This window comes from Sus scrofa, chromosome 7 (genome assembly GCF_000003025.6).
Source record: "Sus scrofa isolate TJ Tabasco breed Duroc chromosome 7, Sscrofa11.1, whole genome shotgun sequence".
In the NCBI taxonomy this organism is placed as follows: domain Eukaryota; kingdom Metazoa; phylum Chordata; class Mammalia; order Artiodactyla; family Suidae; genus Sus; species Sus scrofa.
Window position 1 is genome coordinate 120,876,295 of NC_010449.5, and position 14,740 is coordinate 120,891,034.

A 14,740-nucleotide genomic window follows, 5' to 3' on the forward strand; every position below is an offset into this window, starting at 1 on the left:
AGATTCGATCCTTGGCCTCGCCCAGTGGGTTAAGGATCTGGCGTTGCCGTGAGCTGTGGTGTAGGTCGCAGATGCAGCTGGGATCCCACGTGGCTGTAGCTGTGGCTGTGGCGTAGGCCGGCGGCTATAGTTCCGATTGGATCCCTAGCCTGGGAACCTCCATATGCCACGGGTGTGGCCCTAAAAAGCAAGGTAAATAGGAGTTCCCATCATGACTCAGTGGTTAACAAATCAGACTAGAAACCCTGAGATTGCGGGTTTGATCCCTGGCCTGGCTCAGTGGGTTAAGGATCCGGTGTTGCCGTGAGCTGTGGTGTAGGTTGCAGATGCGGCTCGGATCTAGCATTGCTGTGGCTCTGGTATAGACTGGCGGCTACAGCTCCAATTCGACCCCTAGCCTGGGAACCTCCATATGCCTTGGGTGTGGCCCTGGAAAAAGACAGAAAGACCAAAAAAAAAAAAAAAATAAGGCAAGATAAATAAATGAACAATAACTTGTGCTTCCCGGGGGGGGGCGGGGGTAGGGAGTGGGATGGATGGGCAGTTTGGGCTTTGGATGCAAACTGTTGTATTTGGAATGGGCAGTGGGGCCTCTGGTGCAGCACAGGGAACTGGGTGTGACGGAAAGAAACTACAAGGGTTTATTGTACAATGTGAAGACTATAGCCAATATTTTATCATAACTATAAATGGAGTATAAGCTTTAAAAAAGTGTGAATCACTCTATTGTACGCCTGTGATTTACATAATATTGTACAGAAACTACACTTCAAAAAAAAAGCATCCTTCTCAGATTCTGTCGAGAGGACCGTAGAGCATGTATGAAGAGTAAGCACAGAATCTCAAGTGTGACACAGGAGTTCCCGTCTCGGCGCAGTGGTTAACGAATCCAACTAGGAACCATGAGGTTGTGGGTTCAATCCCTGGCCCTGCTCAGGGGGTTAAGGATTGGACGTTGCCATGAGCTGTAGTGTAGGTCACAGACACAGCTCGGATCCCACGTTGCTGTGGCTCTGGCATAGGCCGATGGCTGCAGCTCCGATTCGACCCCTAGCCTGGGAACCTCCATATGCTACAGGCGCAGCCCTAGAAGAGACAAAAAAAAAAAAAATTTTAAAGTGTAACACAAATGAACATTCCTACTAAACAAACAGACCTACAGACAGAGGGAACAGACTTGTGGTCGCCAAGGAAGAGGAGGGTGGGGGAGGGATGGACTGGGAGTTTGGGATTAGCAGGTGCAAACTGTTCTATATAGGATGGGTGAACAACCAGGTCCTACTATACAGCACAGGGAACTAGATTCACTATCCTGTGATAAACTGTAATGGAAAAGAATATAAGAAGGAATATGTATGTGCATAATTAAATCACTTTTCTATACTGCAGAAATGAACGCAACATTATAAATCAGCTATGCATGCATAAAATTTAAATAGATCAAGAAAAACTAAAAAGTAAGGACTTGAGGGAAAAAGAGCGAGCATTCATAAGTCAGAGGTGGCATTATCTTAAGAGTTGTGGCCACCAGAATTTTTCTTGAAAATGTTTGCATACACACACACACACACACACACACACACACACTTCTGACGTCTCGTAAAAACAGCTGAAGCTTCCAGGCTTTGTATACACCTTAGAAGAATCAGCAGGCTCTGATGAGTGGCTGCCAGCCAGTTCTCACCATCAGCTCCGTGCTGACCGTGGCGGGACAGGATATGGGGCAGTGCTGCATACTCAGGATCGCATTCGGTGTCCTTGGGCGGGAGAGAGCTGGAACGTGGGGCCTAACCCTTCCTCTCCATTTATGCCTCCCCCATCTCAGTCCTAGTACCTTGATGGGGCCGCTTAATGGGAGGTTTCAAAGGCGTGGCCCAATCCGCCCACTGTCTCTGCTGCTTATATTCTGACCTCAGTTAAAATTAAACGCACAGTAAAGTCAGGTGCTTGTTCAAGTGCAGGGAAGCAAAAGCCTGTCCCACGGAGGGCTGGTGATGAGGGCCCCAGGCCGACAGTGATGCTGGCTCAGGGACAGGCCAATGGATGGATGTCACCAGGGTTTGAAATGGCAGCGGCAGGAAGCCCACGTTCCTCCTCGTCCTGGAAACCCCGTTGTCCCACTCTCTGCCACCACTCGAGAACATGTGGGCAGGAGAGCTGAGTGTTTCCACCATTGAACAGGGCCTTTATCCCCACTTGACAGTTGAAGAAACTGAGCCCAGAGAGGGTAAGGTCAAAGACCAGCCCTTCCGCCATTCTCTGGGTCATTGCTTTCACCAGGCTGGTTGGACACCAGCGTCTGCAGGAGGTCAGGTGCTGGCCCAGCTCTGCTTGCAAGGACAGGAGAGAGCATCAGCCCCCGAGCTGGTCCCAGCCCCGTCCTCCTGGACCCATCCTGCCTCGCCCAGGCCAGGACCGTGCAGGTGGCTCCTTTCCCACTTCCTCTGGCCACAGGCCCAGCGTTGAGTGTGGTCCATCTTCCCTGCCCAGCACTTTCTCTCCTTTTATGTGTAAGTGACAAAAGTCAGACCAGGGAACCCTGCCATCACGTCAGTATCTGAATCCTTTCCCGTGGTAGCCAGCATCCTGCCCCTTCCCTTAGGAAATGTGCAAACGCAGGAAATTTTCTCAACAACAACAACAAAAAGCTGAGAATAACCATTCTTGTTAAGCAAATACAGAGTATGTATTAAGCACTTAGCTGAGTGGTTTTTATAGCCTTGCTGTGTGTGTGATGGGGGCATTTCATTTGCTCACTAAGCTGATGTGTACTTTTCCGCGTGTTTACGACAGGTGGTTTGTGTTCGACACGGAGACGAAAGACTTGGTCACCGTCCACACGGATGGAAATGAACAGCTGTCTGTGATGCGTTACTCACCAGGTTAGAACGCGGACCGTTCGCTCTAAAACTCCCACAGATCCATGACGTTCTGTGTAGACTCTTTAAAGAAAAACATTCACAAGCCCCCTCAGAGCAAAATTTAAACTCTCTCTGCACATACTTGTGGCGTTTAGTGTGGGGGCGGGGAGTCTCAACCTCCCTCCTTTGGGTCACTGTGCTTGTATTTTGTTGCCTTTTTATTACAGAAAATTTCAGACATGTACAAAATGAGACACGAGCATCATGAGGCACCACGGCGCCATCACTCAGCTTCAGCAAAATGATCAACTCTTAGTCATTTTCTTTATCTGGAGCCCCACCCCTGTCCCCTCCCATGTGGCTTCTAAATCAGTTCCCAGACGTCTTATCCTTTCATCTGTTAATGTTCCTATATACACAGATAGCGATCTAAAAAAGATGCGGACTCTTTTTTAATGATTTTATTGAGGTCGAATTTACATGCAATAACTTACCCTTTGTGAACGGATGAGTCGGTGATTCTCAGCAGATTTGCAGAGCTGTGCCACCATCACCACAATCCAGTTTTCAAACCTTTCTAGTCACCCCCAAAGGTTCCCTCCCTGCTCATTCGTAATCCCCACTCTCGCCCCTAGCCCTCGGCAACCACTGAGCCGCTCTTCTGGGTCTATAAATGGCCTTTTCTGGACATTTCCCATCCGTGGAGTCAAGCAACTGAGAGCCCGTCGCACCTGGCTCCTTTGACGTAGGATCCGGTTTTGCGATTATTCATGTTACTATTCGGGGATCACTAGGTTAGTCCCTAGTAATTGCTAGATAGTGTCCCAGGGTGTGACTAGACCACATTTGGTTGAGCCATTCCTCGCTTGGGCGACATTAGATTGCATCTGGGTTTTGGCTGCTATGAATAACGCTGCTTAGAACATTCCGGCTCATTGATCATAGGTCCATTTTGTACTCATAACTCTCTTTTAATCCACAGGCGCTCCCTCCCTCCCTCTCTCTCTCTCTCTCTCTCTCTCTCTCACACACACACACACACACACACACACACACACCCCTCGCTTGCCGTTTATTTGTTGGAGAAACTGGCTCCTTCTCCCCAGAGCTTTTTCCACACTCTGGATTTCTCCAAGTGCATCTCCGTGGTCTTCCTTTCCCATGTGCCTCTGTCCCCTGTATTCCTCCTAAAGTCCTTTTGATCCTGATCCTATCCCAGCTCTAAGTATCCTGGTCTCTCCTTCCTGCAAGAGACACACGATGCCCGCTTATCTCGCTTTCCACACCGTTAGCAGCCGTCCATGTCCAACACTGAGATCTGTGAGGGGATGCATGGCTTGATTTTCCTGTGTTAGCCTTCTTCATGCATTAGATACGAGACTTCTAGAAACTTCCCTTGGTCAGCTTTTTGGTTACCCAAAGCGTGCACTCTTTTGTTACTCAGCAGCATGGTAGTTCATCAGGGAAAGTCAAAGTAGACACTTGGTTCCCTTCACTTTATGTACCTGCTTCCAAGGTCATGAGTCCTGCTCCCTTTCACAACGATGAGTTGGTGGGGATGGTGGTTTTCCTGCCGTTAGGGATTGAAGTGTATTTGGTATGTTTCAATCTGTGATTGTTAGAGTAGGTGGGACAACTCATCCATCCTTGGTCCCCACGTCCTTTTGAGCATGTGGGTGCCAGGAAGGCTCCTTGCCACCAGCTGCATCATTGTTTCTGAGCCTCGTCATCCTATGCTCGTCGCTTAGGAGGTGCTCTTTTTCTGGAACTGCAGGACATTCTGCTCTGTGAACACACTTGGAAAGAATAGCTTTGGTCCTTGGAAATACTTGCCAAGACTGAATTGCCACCAGTCTGTAGGAGCTTTCTGCCTTAGAAGCTGATTGACCGTCGGCCTGCCTCCTGGTGGGGCTGCATACTTGATCTCTAAAGGTGATCTTATAGAAAGAACACCCTTTTAAGATACTTGCACCCCAAAATGGATAACTCCTCACCCCATACAGACAACTGCACAACCACCTCGGGGGCTTTTCTCCATGTTGAGAAGGATTTTACTCTGCTTTTGATGTTTTAAGGGCCGTATTTCATTGTTAACCCTGGGAAGTCTTCTGCATCCTCTTCTGTGCTTTTCATCATTTTCTTGGTTATTTTGAATCTCTACGAAGTGCAGGAAGGCCTCATCCACAGCTGCTTTTCTAGAAAGCCCTCGGCTTTCTGTCAGCTCCTGCCAACACAGCAGGGCCCTCTAGGGACTCTATTTCTGCTTCTTGTCAGTTACACTAATGACTGTTCCCTGGAGACCAGAGCATACACTCGCCTGAGCGCTCGCTCTCCCTCTTTCTCTCTCTTTCTCTCCACCAGTCACCCTGCCTCTCAGGTTTTAGAGTCATTGGCTGGAAGCTGTGTGGGGCAAAGGTGATGCTCCCGGGCCAAATCAGGGCCACTTCTTCATTAGCCAGGTGGCCCTTGTCAGATCAGACAGCAAGTTGTTGTGGGGCTCAACTGAGAGAGGAGGAGCAGGTGTGCTCCTGAAGCATGAGGCATGTCATGGGTAACGTAACGTCATCAGCAGATGTCATGGGGGACGTGATGTCCTCATCAGTGATGACAGTGGTGGGGGCCCCAGATCCCGGGGCTGTGGCCTGGAGTCCCATAATGGTAGGGACCCTGTTTTGGTCGGCACCTAGCTTGGAGTAGACACAAGAGAGTAAAAAGAGTAGACAGTACAGAATAGATGCTCAGTGTCGGTGGATACCAGAGCGCAGAGCAACTGCCGCACATCTGACTAGAGGCAGAGCAGAGGGTGATGGGCTGTGGGTTTGCTGGGCGCCCATGATCATTTTCAGGCTCATTGGTTACAGCACTGTGGATCCCTGGCTCATTTTGGGTTTTGTTTTTTGGTTTCGTCTTTTTAGGGCTGCACCTCTGGCATATGGAAATTCCCAGGCTAGGTGTCGAATCAGAGCTATAGCCGCCGGCCTACACCACAGCCACAGCAATGCAGGATCTGAGCCGCGTCTGTGACCTACACCACAGCCCACGGCAACGCCAGATCCTTAACCCACTGAGCAAGGCCAGGGATCAAACCTGCATCCTCATGATCCTTGTCGGATTCATTAACCTCTGAGCCACAAAGGGAATTCCAGGAAGCTTTTTTTTTTTTTTTTTTTTTTTTTTTTTTAATGGCATATGGAAGTTCCTGAGCCAGGGATTGAATCCAAGCTGCAGCTGTGACTTGCACAGCAGCAGCAGCAACGCCAGGCCTTTTGACCCACTGGGCCAGGCCAGGGATCGAACCTGCACCTCCATCGCAACCTAAGCCGCTGCATGCCACCCACTGCACCATGGCGGGAACTCCTGTATCATAGTATGTTGCTAACATTGACCTCTTAACTCTGTAAGGAAGAGAGAAAGGAGGTTTATCTCTTTCCCAATATGTACACTATGGGGCAACGTAATGTTCTAATAAACAGAAACCTGTTTGTCAGCTCTTAAGACGGGTGCCTGTCCTTGGGAAAGGGAGTCAATGCCAATACCACACATGAGGACAGAACCTGGGGTGAAAGGGACCCTCCCAGAGTCCCTCCCTATCAGTCCCTCCCTGATAGCCTCATTGATTGGAAGTTTTGTCAACATAGTATTAAACTGTGGGTCCCAGAGCTCCCATTGTGGCTCAGTGGGTTAAGAACCCAACCAGTGTTGGTGAGGATGCAGGTTTGACTGACCTCGCTCAGTAGGTTAAAGGATCCAGCATTGCCATGAGCGGTGGTGTAGGGCGGCAGCTGCAGCTCCAATTCGACCCTAGCCTGGGAACCTCCATATGCTGTGAGCGCGGCCCTAAAAAAGACCGAAAAAAGGGGGGGGAAGACAGACTGAGGGGGTCCCGGAGTAAGTTGAGCTCTGGCTCTGAGGACTGAGGACAGTATATCGGACAAGGGATGGACGTATTACTGTGTGGAAGACCTTGAACCTGAAAGGTTAGGCCAGAGGGAGGTCGGTCAGGTGAGGGGGAAGGTTAGGAAAACCCGAAAAGTCAGTGAACAGTACTGACCAAGGGATTTGATCACAGATCTCACACGTTATTGGATCCCCCCAGTAGCCACGCGCTGTTACAACTTCCCAAAAGAATTTCTTCTCATCTGGAGCTCCCGCGGTGGTGCAGTGGGTGAAGCATCCGGCTGCGGCAGCTCGGGTCACTGATTTTTATTTGGGACCAAATCCCCGCTTGTTTTAATCGAGCACCTTTAGGAATCCCGGGGTCTCGGGGAGAGCAGGGGTGAGGCGTGGAGGGTTTGGGAGTGTTGAGGGGGTTATTCACAGGGAGGAAGAAGCTCCCTGGTTCCAGAAAGAGGCGGCCCCGGGGTCCCCTGGCCTCTGCTTCGCACAGCGACTCAAACTGCTTGGTTTTGACATATTAGGCAGACAGTCTGTTTCACGTATTTGTGAATGAGCTTCAACTGCTACGTGAGGACTTTGGATTTGGAATTTTAAAGCAGAATTACAGTCTCTAATTACAATCAGTTAAGGCCGTGAGACGTGAATTGCAAGGCAGATTATGAGATCCTGCTGTTCATTCATCTTTAAAAACAGATACGGGGCTGGTAGCTACACAGGTATGTTTGTCAGAACTCTTAGGATACGCACATGTAACTGACACCTCAAAGCGGAGTTTTAAGGGGGTGGCGAGCGGAGGAGATTCTGAGAAGATGGTGCCTAGGAAGCAGCAGGCATGTCTCCCCACCTAGACAACAACTGGCAGAATCTGTCTCATAGAACCGTTTTGAAAGCTGGAGCCCGTCGAAGGCTTGCAATTTGAGGAGAAAGACTTGGATGCTAAATGGCAAGTCAGTTTCCGCTCTTAGCAGAGCAGCACCCAGTTCCCTGGCAGACACAGCGGCCGCAAAAACACCAGCAACCCAATCAGAGAAATGGGCAAAGGACATGAATAGACCTTTCTCCAGAGAAGACATACACGCGGCCAGTAAGCACACGAAAAGATGCTCAATATCACTAATCACATGAGGGAAACACAAATCAACACGACAGGGAGCTCCCACCTCACACCCATTAGGGTGGCTACTATCAAAACCAAACCAAAACGAAACAGCAACTGCTGGTGAGGATGTGGAGAAATGAGAACCCCGTGCACGGCTGGTGGGAATGCAAAATGGTACCGCCGGTGTGGAAAACAGTACAGCCATTCCCAAAAAAGTTAGAAGTAGAATCAGCATATGGTCCAGCAATTCCACTTCGGGACACATTACCCAAAAGAACTGAAAGTAGAGTCTCAAAGAGGTATGTGTACACCTGTGTTCAAAGTATCCTTATTCACCACAGCTAAACCATGGGAGCAATCCAAGCGTCCCTCCGCAGATGAACGGATAAGTAAAATATGATATAACACAGCCTTAAAAAGGAAGGGAATTCTAGCATAAGCCAGCACACAGGAACCTCGACATCAGGTGAAGTAAAATCAGCCAGTCACCAAAAGACAAACATTGTATGATTCCACTTAGGAGGCACTTAGAGTGGTCAAATCGTACAGGGGGAGCGGCAAATGCTAACAAATGGCTCCCCGATGCCAGAGCTCATTCTTTTATTCCTTCTTTTAGGGTCCCTGGAGCACATGGAAGTTCCCAGGCCAGGGGTCACATCAGAGCTGCAGCTGCCAGCCTCCGCCGCAGCCACAGCCACACCAGATCCGAGCCGCCTCGGCGACCTACACCACAGTTCACAGCAACACCAGATCCTTCACCCACTGAGCGAGGCCAGGGATCGAACCTGCATCCTCATGGATCCTAGTCGCCTTCCTAACCCACTGAGCCACAACAGGAACTCCAAGAGCTCGTTCTTTTGAGTTGACAGATGATAAGGTGGAGCTGATCGAGAGATCATTTGCCTTTGAGCATACAACCTAGCGTGCTTACATCATTTTTCAGATTCTCAGCTGTTCTTTACCCTTAAGCTTTGTCACAGGGGCAGTGGAATTTAGCAGCCTTATGCTCAGGCTCTGGCCAGGCAGCCTGGGTTTCGAATCCCGGCGTCCATAAACCTGTGTGACCTTGAACAAGACAATGTATCATCGGTGCCTCCGTTTCCTCTCTTGAAAACAAGCAGTTTTTTCACTTTGACACAATTTTCATGGCTCTTTTTCCTAACCCTTTGATGGCAGCCAGCCTTGTTCCTTATAACTGACAAAATGTTTACTCTCAACAGCTGAAATGTAACCTCCTGTGTTCGCAGATGGGAATTTCTTAGCGATAGGCTCCCACGACAACTGCATCTACATATACGGAGTCAGTGACAGCGGGCGGAAGTACACGCGGGTGGGCAAGTGCTCGGTGAGCGTGTCCCCGTTTCTCGTGGACCTGTGCCCGGTCATCTGTGGTGGGACCGTGTGGGCGGGAGCCTGGCAGGTGCCTGAGACACCCCGTGTTTCTCTCCCAGGGTCATTCCAGCTTCATCACTCACCTGGACTGGTCTGTAAACTCACAGTTCCTTGTGTCGAATTCCGGAGACTATGAAATCCTTTACTGTGAGTGGCTCTGCAGGGCTGGGCTGGGGGCAGGTCACTCTGGAACCTTCACTCTGAGACCAGATGGGGCCTCCTGCGAAAGCCCACTTCCCGCATGACTTGGGCACCTGACCGCGGCCCTGGGCCTCGGTTCTTCCTCTGCACGATGGGGGTGTTGGCCTGGACAACCTCTCAAGTCCTTCTGGGGCTGAGACACCTGGGGTTCAGGCCCCCCTGGGCCCCGAGGAGGAAAAGGCCAGGCCCTGCAGGGTGAGACGAGAGTGGGGTCAGAGGTGTCCCGGTGAGAGGGACCCTTGTGAAGGTGTCACCCGCATCGGGCGGAGACCAGCAACTCTCTCCCACCTGGACAGCAGCCCCCTGGGCCCCTCCTCCTGTCCCAGCCCGGCCAGGTCTGAGCCCAGCAGGGCCAGGCGGTGGCGAGGGTGAGGGGTGCTGAAGGCAGGCACTTACTTGCTGAGCACGGGCTGTCGAGTGTCTGCATGGGCCGGGCGTGGGGGTTCCAGGGCAGAAGGAAGCCCTGGTCTCCGCCCCACCAGAAGGTTCTAGAAAGTATGGCGTGCTTCACCCACCTGCTCTCAAGTGACCCACAACCCGTTTTGGCTTGTGCCGTGTTATAGAACAGGAAGTCTCGACTCAGTACGAGGCCACAGGCATCACGAGCCGGTGGGTAGGGAGGCGGGCACCCCCTTGAAAGGGCTCTGGAGCGGCAGGGTTGCTGGCAGTGGGGGGAGCTGGCCTCCTCCAGTGGGGCGCCTGGCCCAGGGTCCCTCCCCACTCTCTCCAAGGCCCTGCCTGACATAAGGGAGACACAGGGGACGGTTTTCAGGGACAGACCATGGGTCTAGAACCTTCTCAGCCATGGTCTCACATCCACTAGTGAGAGCCCAGATGAGGAACAAAGAAATGCCCTGTGAGGCCATAGGTCCTTGGATGACTGGTTTCCATGAGCTTGCATTCCTACCTAGGAGCCGAGGGGTTGGGGAGTGTGTGTGTGTGTGTGTGTGTGTGTGTGTGTGTACACCCAGCTGTGCCCAAGCACATGTTGGGAGAGGGCTGGGAGCCTGACAGCAGGAGGCACTCGTGTCCAGGGGCTCCAGGGAGGACAGTGAGCAGGCAGAGGCCTAGGAACCACAGGTGGCCAAAGAAAGGAAGCCGGACTGAGGGAAACGACCCAGAGGAGGAAAGAGAGGAGGAGGTTCCCCACGGAGCCCTGGGGTTTGGGTACGGTCCCCATGGAGGTGAGAGGGGGACAGGCCCCTCTCCCAAAGCGCTCTGTGGTCGATGGAGCCGCCTCTGAGGGCCCAGCCTCGCTCAGGGAGGCGGCAGGCAGTGGGGGCGGTGGGGGGAGCTTTGGCTGGGATGTCACCAGACCTGCCTTTGCCCCTCCAGGGGTTCCCTCTGCTTGTAAGCAAGTCGTAAGCGTGGAAACGACGCGAGACATCGAGTGGGCCACGTGTACGTGCACCTTGGGCTTCCACGTCTTCGGTAAGTTTTCTGCACCTGTCACTCAGTTCACACATAAGCCACGCCAACTTTCAGAAGAGCTTTCTCCTCGTGGCGAAGTCTCTTGGTCGGCTTCAAACTGCTCCCCCTGGGGAAGGGCCAGGGCCTGCCCCGCTATGGCCAGGCGAGGTGAACCAGAGGGATGGGTTTGAACCCTCTTCTCTTGTACGAAATGCGTCCTGACATAATCCCCTAGGATCTTCTCATGAGGTCGTGCCAAACTTCCTAGATAGAGGGACTCAATAGATGGCACGCAGTTGATCTACGTAGCATTTGTTACAGTTACTGTATCTTTTTGGCCGTGAAACTAGATTAACCTCTTTCAAAGTTTACACTAGGAATATATTCATAAATGCTCTAAAATAGGAATTCCCACTGTGGTGCAACTGGATTGGCAGCGTCTCTGCAGCGCCAGGCTGCGGATTTGATCCCTGGCTGGGAATTCCAAATGCTGCAGGGTGGTGGCCAAAAAAGAGAGAGAGAGAGAGAGGAGAAAAGGCAGTATTTGTAACCTCTTTGTGTATGACCATAAGTCAGTAAGTTAGTCGGAATTTCACAGATCTCCTTAAAGCTGGCATTTTATCATCTTCTGGTGTTGAATGCTAGGACAGCTGGGTTTACGGCAGAACTGTCTGTTGAGAAACTGATGTACATGCAGCTCTCTCATATCCAGAATTGCTGGGAAGCAAAAGGATTTCCTGGAGCAATGGTCAGGAGACTCCATCCCCCAGACCACACTCCAGGCCCACAGTGAGTGCCACATCTGTGGCACATCCGCCACATCTGCCCAGTGCCAGCAGGCATGCAGCAGCCACAAAGGGCTGACACCAAGGAATTCCTGAAAGTCACATACAGTCCCAGAGTTACAAAGTCCTTTGGAGAGACTCTCATATGTAAAGAGTAACCTCCAAAAAAGAAAAGTTAGGAAACTGCAGGCTTAGGACTAGTGAGCTTCCCATCAGATGCTTTGGGAGTAAAGGAAAGGCCTTGTGTCCAGAACCAGGGTTTCTGGCCCACTTTCAGCTATAGCATCAAGCAGGGGCTGGAAAGAGTTGGGAGCCTAGAAGGCCTGTCGCTGTGACTCTCCTTCAGCAGAACAAGCTACACAGTGGGACAGAAGCCTGCAGGAAGAGATGACCACGGAAACAGGGAGGCCAGGAGCTGAGACACAGTGTTCCTTGGGCCTGGTTTCTAAAGCCCAGGCCATTTTTCCTTTCGAGGGAGTTTGATGGCCAGTCCCCCGCTGCAGTGCCTCTGTGTCCTGGTATGTCCAGTGCTCTGACTGGGGTCTTTGTTTTAGGCGTGTGGCCTGAAGGCTCCGACGGAACTGACATCAATGCTGCCTGTCGGGCCCACGAGAAAAAACTCCTGTCCACCGGGGACGACTTCGGCAAAGTGCATCTCTTCTCCTACCCCTGCTCGCAGTTCAGGGTAAGGGCCCGTCTTCTGCTCTAGCCTTGACCCTCCGGGCGCGCCGACGCCTGGCCGGGCCGGTTAGTAATTGGATAGGAAGGCGCTGATGCTGCCAATCACAAAGCAGGCATGACCGTCATCCTGCTGCCCCCAGAGCGCTTCCCCGGAGGCCCCCTTCCCCGATGCCCGTGGCGGGACCCCCCGCCCCCTACATGGTTCTGGCTTGTCTGCCTCTGCACTTTGAGGGCCTCGCTCCTCTGCCCCCCACTACCGCTCCCTTTGCTCCAGCCTGGACCACTCCTCCTCCTCCAGGGGACCCCCCCCCTCCACGCCCGCATCCTGTCCTGCCCTCCTCCCGCCGGCTGGCATTGAACCCCTCCCCGCTCACATCCGTCCCCCTCCAGACCAGATGCTCCGCGGGCAGAGGCGCCGGGTGGTGTGGTCCCTTCCGCGTCTACGCAGGAGCGAGGGCCGCGGAGGGCGGAGAAGGAGGGCGAGCAGCCCTGCCCATCCCAGCTGGTTGGCTTTGCCTTCAGCCCCTCCGTGTCCCTCTTCCCAGGCTCCCAGCCACGTGTACAGCGGCCACAGCAGTCACGTCACCAACGTCGACTTCCTCTGTGACGACAGCCACCTCATCTCCACCGGCGGCAAAGACACAAGCATCATGCAGTGGCGGGTCATTTAGCCCCAGCGAGAAGCGGGGGCGCCGACGGGCCGGGAGGCACAGGCTCGCGTCACGCTCGGTCACTGTGACTTCTGCTTTGTTCGAAACGTCCTCACAAACCTCAGGAAAACCACGCCCTTTACCGGTCACCTTAGCGCAGGGATCTGTGCGCGCCCCAGCGGGTCCGCCGTTCCGATCGCTCTTCTGTTGTACAATATAGAACACGCTTAATATAAAGGAAGATGCCCGGGTTTACATTGTGGTGACACTGAGAGGTGGCTGGTGCAGCCCCGTTAGCTTCTCTAGGGACTCTTCAAAAACGGTCACAGAATGCCTTTTACCAGCTTGTATATAGGCTTGACTGTTTCACCACGGAGCTTGCGCAGTCGGTTATTTATGCTCACGGGGTGCTGAGGCATGATCGCTGTTGGTTGATTGGTCCTGAAAGGATACGTGGATGCAGACGAGAGCGGATAACTGATGTGCACAGATGAATCAGGACATGCAAAGGAGACTTTGGTTGGTGACATTCTCTAGGGTTTCGTTCGCTTCTCCCTCTGGGAGGCTGGGGGGGGGGGCGCTGGGGTGGGGGGATCAGTTTCTTCTCCAGAGTGACTGAATGATCGCAGCAGGGTACACAGGCCTTTCAGAGTTCCAGCTCCACCGGCTGCCTAACCAAATGCATTTAGCTTAAGGCCCGCACGAATCTCGTCCCCCCACCCCCACCCACCCCCGCCCCTGTTCCCCACCCCTGGGCCCTGATGAATGGTGGTGGAGACGTCGAGCCACTTAGCTGTGTATATTAACTGGCATGATTTAAGGTATTGTACTTGTATAGGATCTTAGCAGTTCATCCGAAATACGTAAGGCTAGGCTTTACTGCCGTATGCTTACGGACATTGTATATTTGTATTTTAAGACCAAGTAGACCAAGTCAAAAGCTCTCTCTGCGACCGGGAGACGTCCGAGAGGTTCCAGGAGTGCTAAGGGCGGCCTCCGTTCCTGTCCTGTGTGCAGACAGCTGGGTTACACGGTGAAGGAAGACTGCCTAAAACCTGAGCAAAACATAGGTGACATACATTGTCAAGAAGGCCTTATCCCTTTCAATTGCGTGACAGATTGAAATGTATTGTTTACATTGGGGAATGTATCTCAGATTTTTAAACAGAAGAGTAATAAACAGACTGAAAGAGGAATATTGAGATTTTTTTTTTTTTTTTTTTTTTTTTTTACTTGTTCTAGGCAAGTAAATGAATTGAACTGTCTGAACTCTACAGCACTGGTTGTTTAGAGTGGCTAATGAAACCGAAACTTTGGAAGCATTTTTTTATTACATCTCCAGCCTGTTGCAGACGTGCCAGGCACCAGTAAACAATGTGTATGAAAGATAATTCTGTTTGTATGTATCCTTATCAAATATATTCTATAATGAAATAAAATCCAAAAAGTGGATTCAGACCTATCTATATATTCTTATTGACCTATAATCATGAAAGTATATCAATTAAAAGATTTAAAATTAGATGTGATTCACACTATATTCTGTTTCATATCCAGATTGTTTTTTCTCACCTGGGTCGTTTGCAGATAAAACTAGTTTGCATATGGTGTAGAAGCATCAGATTAGATAACTATGACGAACTCAGCTTAATTACCATACCCACTTCTTAGTTTACTTGGTTTTGTAAATATTGGCAAAAAGCATCCTTTTCAAAGTAATAGAGTTCCCATCGTGGCTCAGTGGAAACGAATCTGACCAGCATC

General features: G+C 51.4%; 1 protein-coding gene across 7 annotated transcripts in view; it reads left to right on the plus strand.

Annotated features, from left to right (window-relative positions):
* The window catches only part of EML1 (echinoderm microtubule associated protein like 1), a 187,511-nt gene extending 173,013 nt beyond the window's left edge, over window positions 1-14,498 (plus strand). For all 7 annotated transcript variants that reach the window (XM_021099696.1, XM_021099697.1, XM_021099698.1 and 4 more), the window contains 6 exons: window positions 2,794-2,882; window positions 9,105-9,202; window positions 9,309-9,396; window positions 10,786-10,881; window positions 12,200-12,330; window positions 12,872-14,498. In XM_021099696.1, coding sequence (XP_020955355.1) covers window positions 2,794-2,882; window positions 9,105-9,202; window positions 9,309-9,396; window positions 10,786-10,881; window positions 12,200-12,330; window positions 12,872-12,997 — 628 coding nt within the window. In that variant the 3' untranslated portion in view covers window positions 12,998-14,498. The remainder of the gene's footprint in view (window positions 1-2,793; window positions 2,883-9,104; window positions 9,203-9,308; window positions 9,397-10,785; window positions 10,882-12,199; window positions 12,331-12,871) is intronic.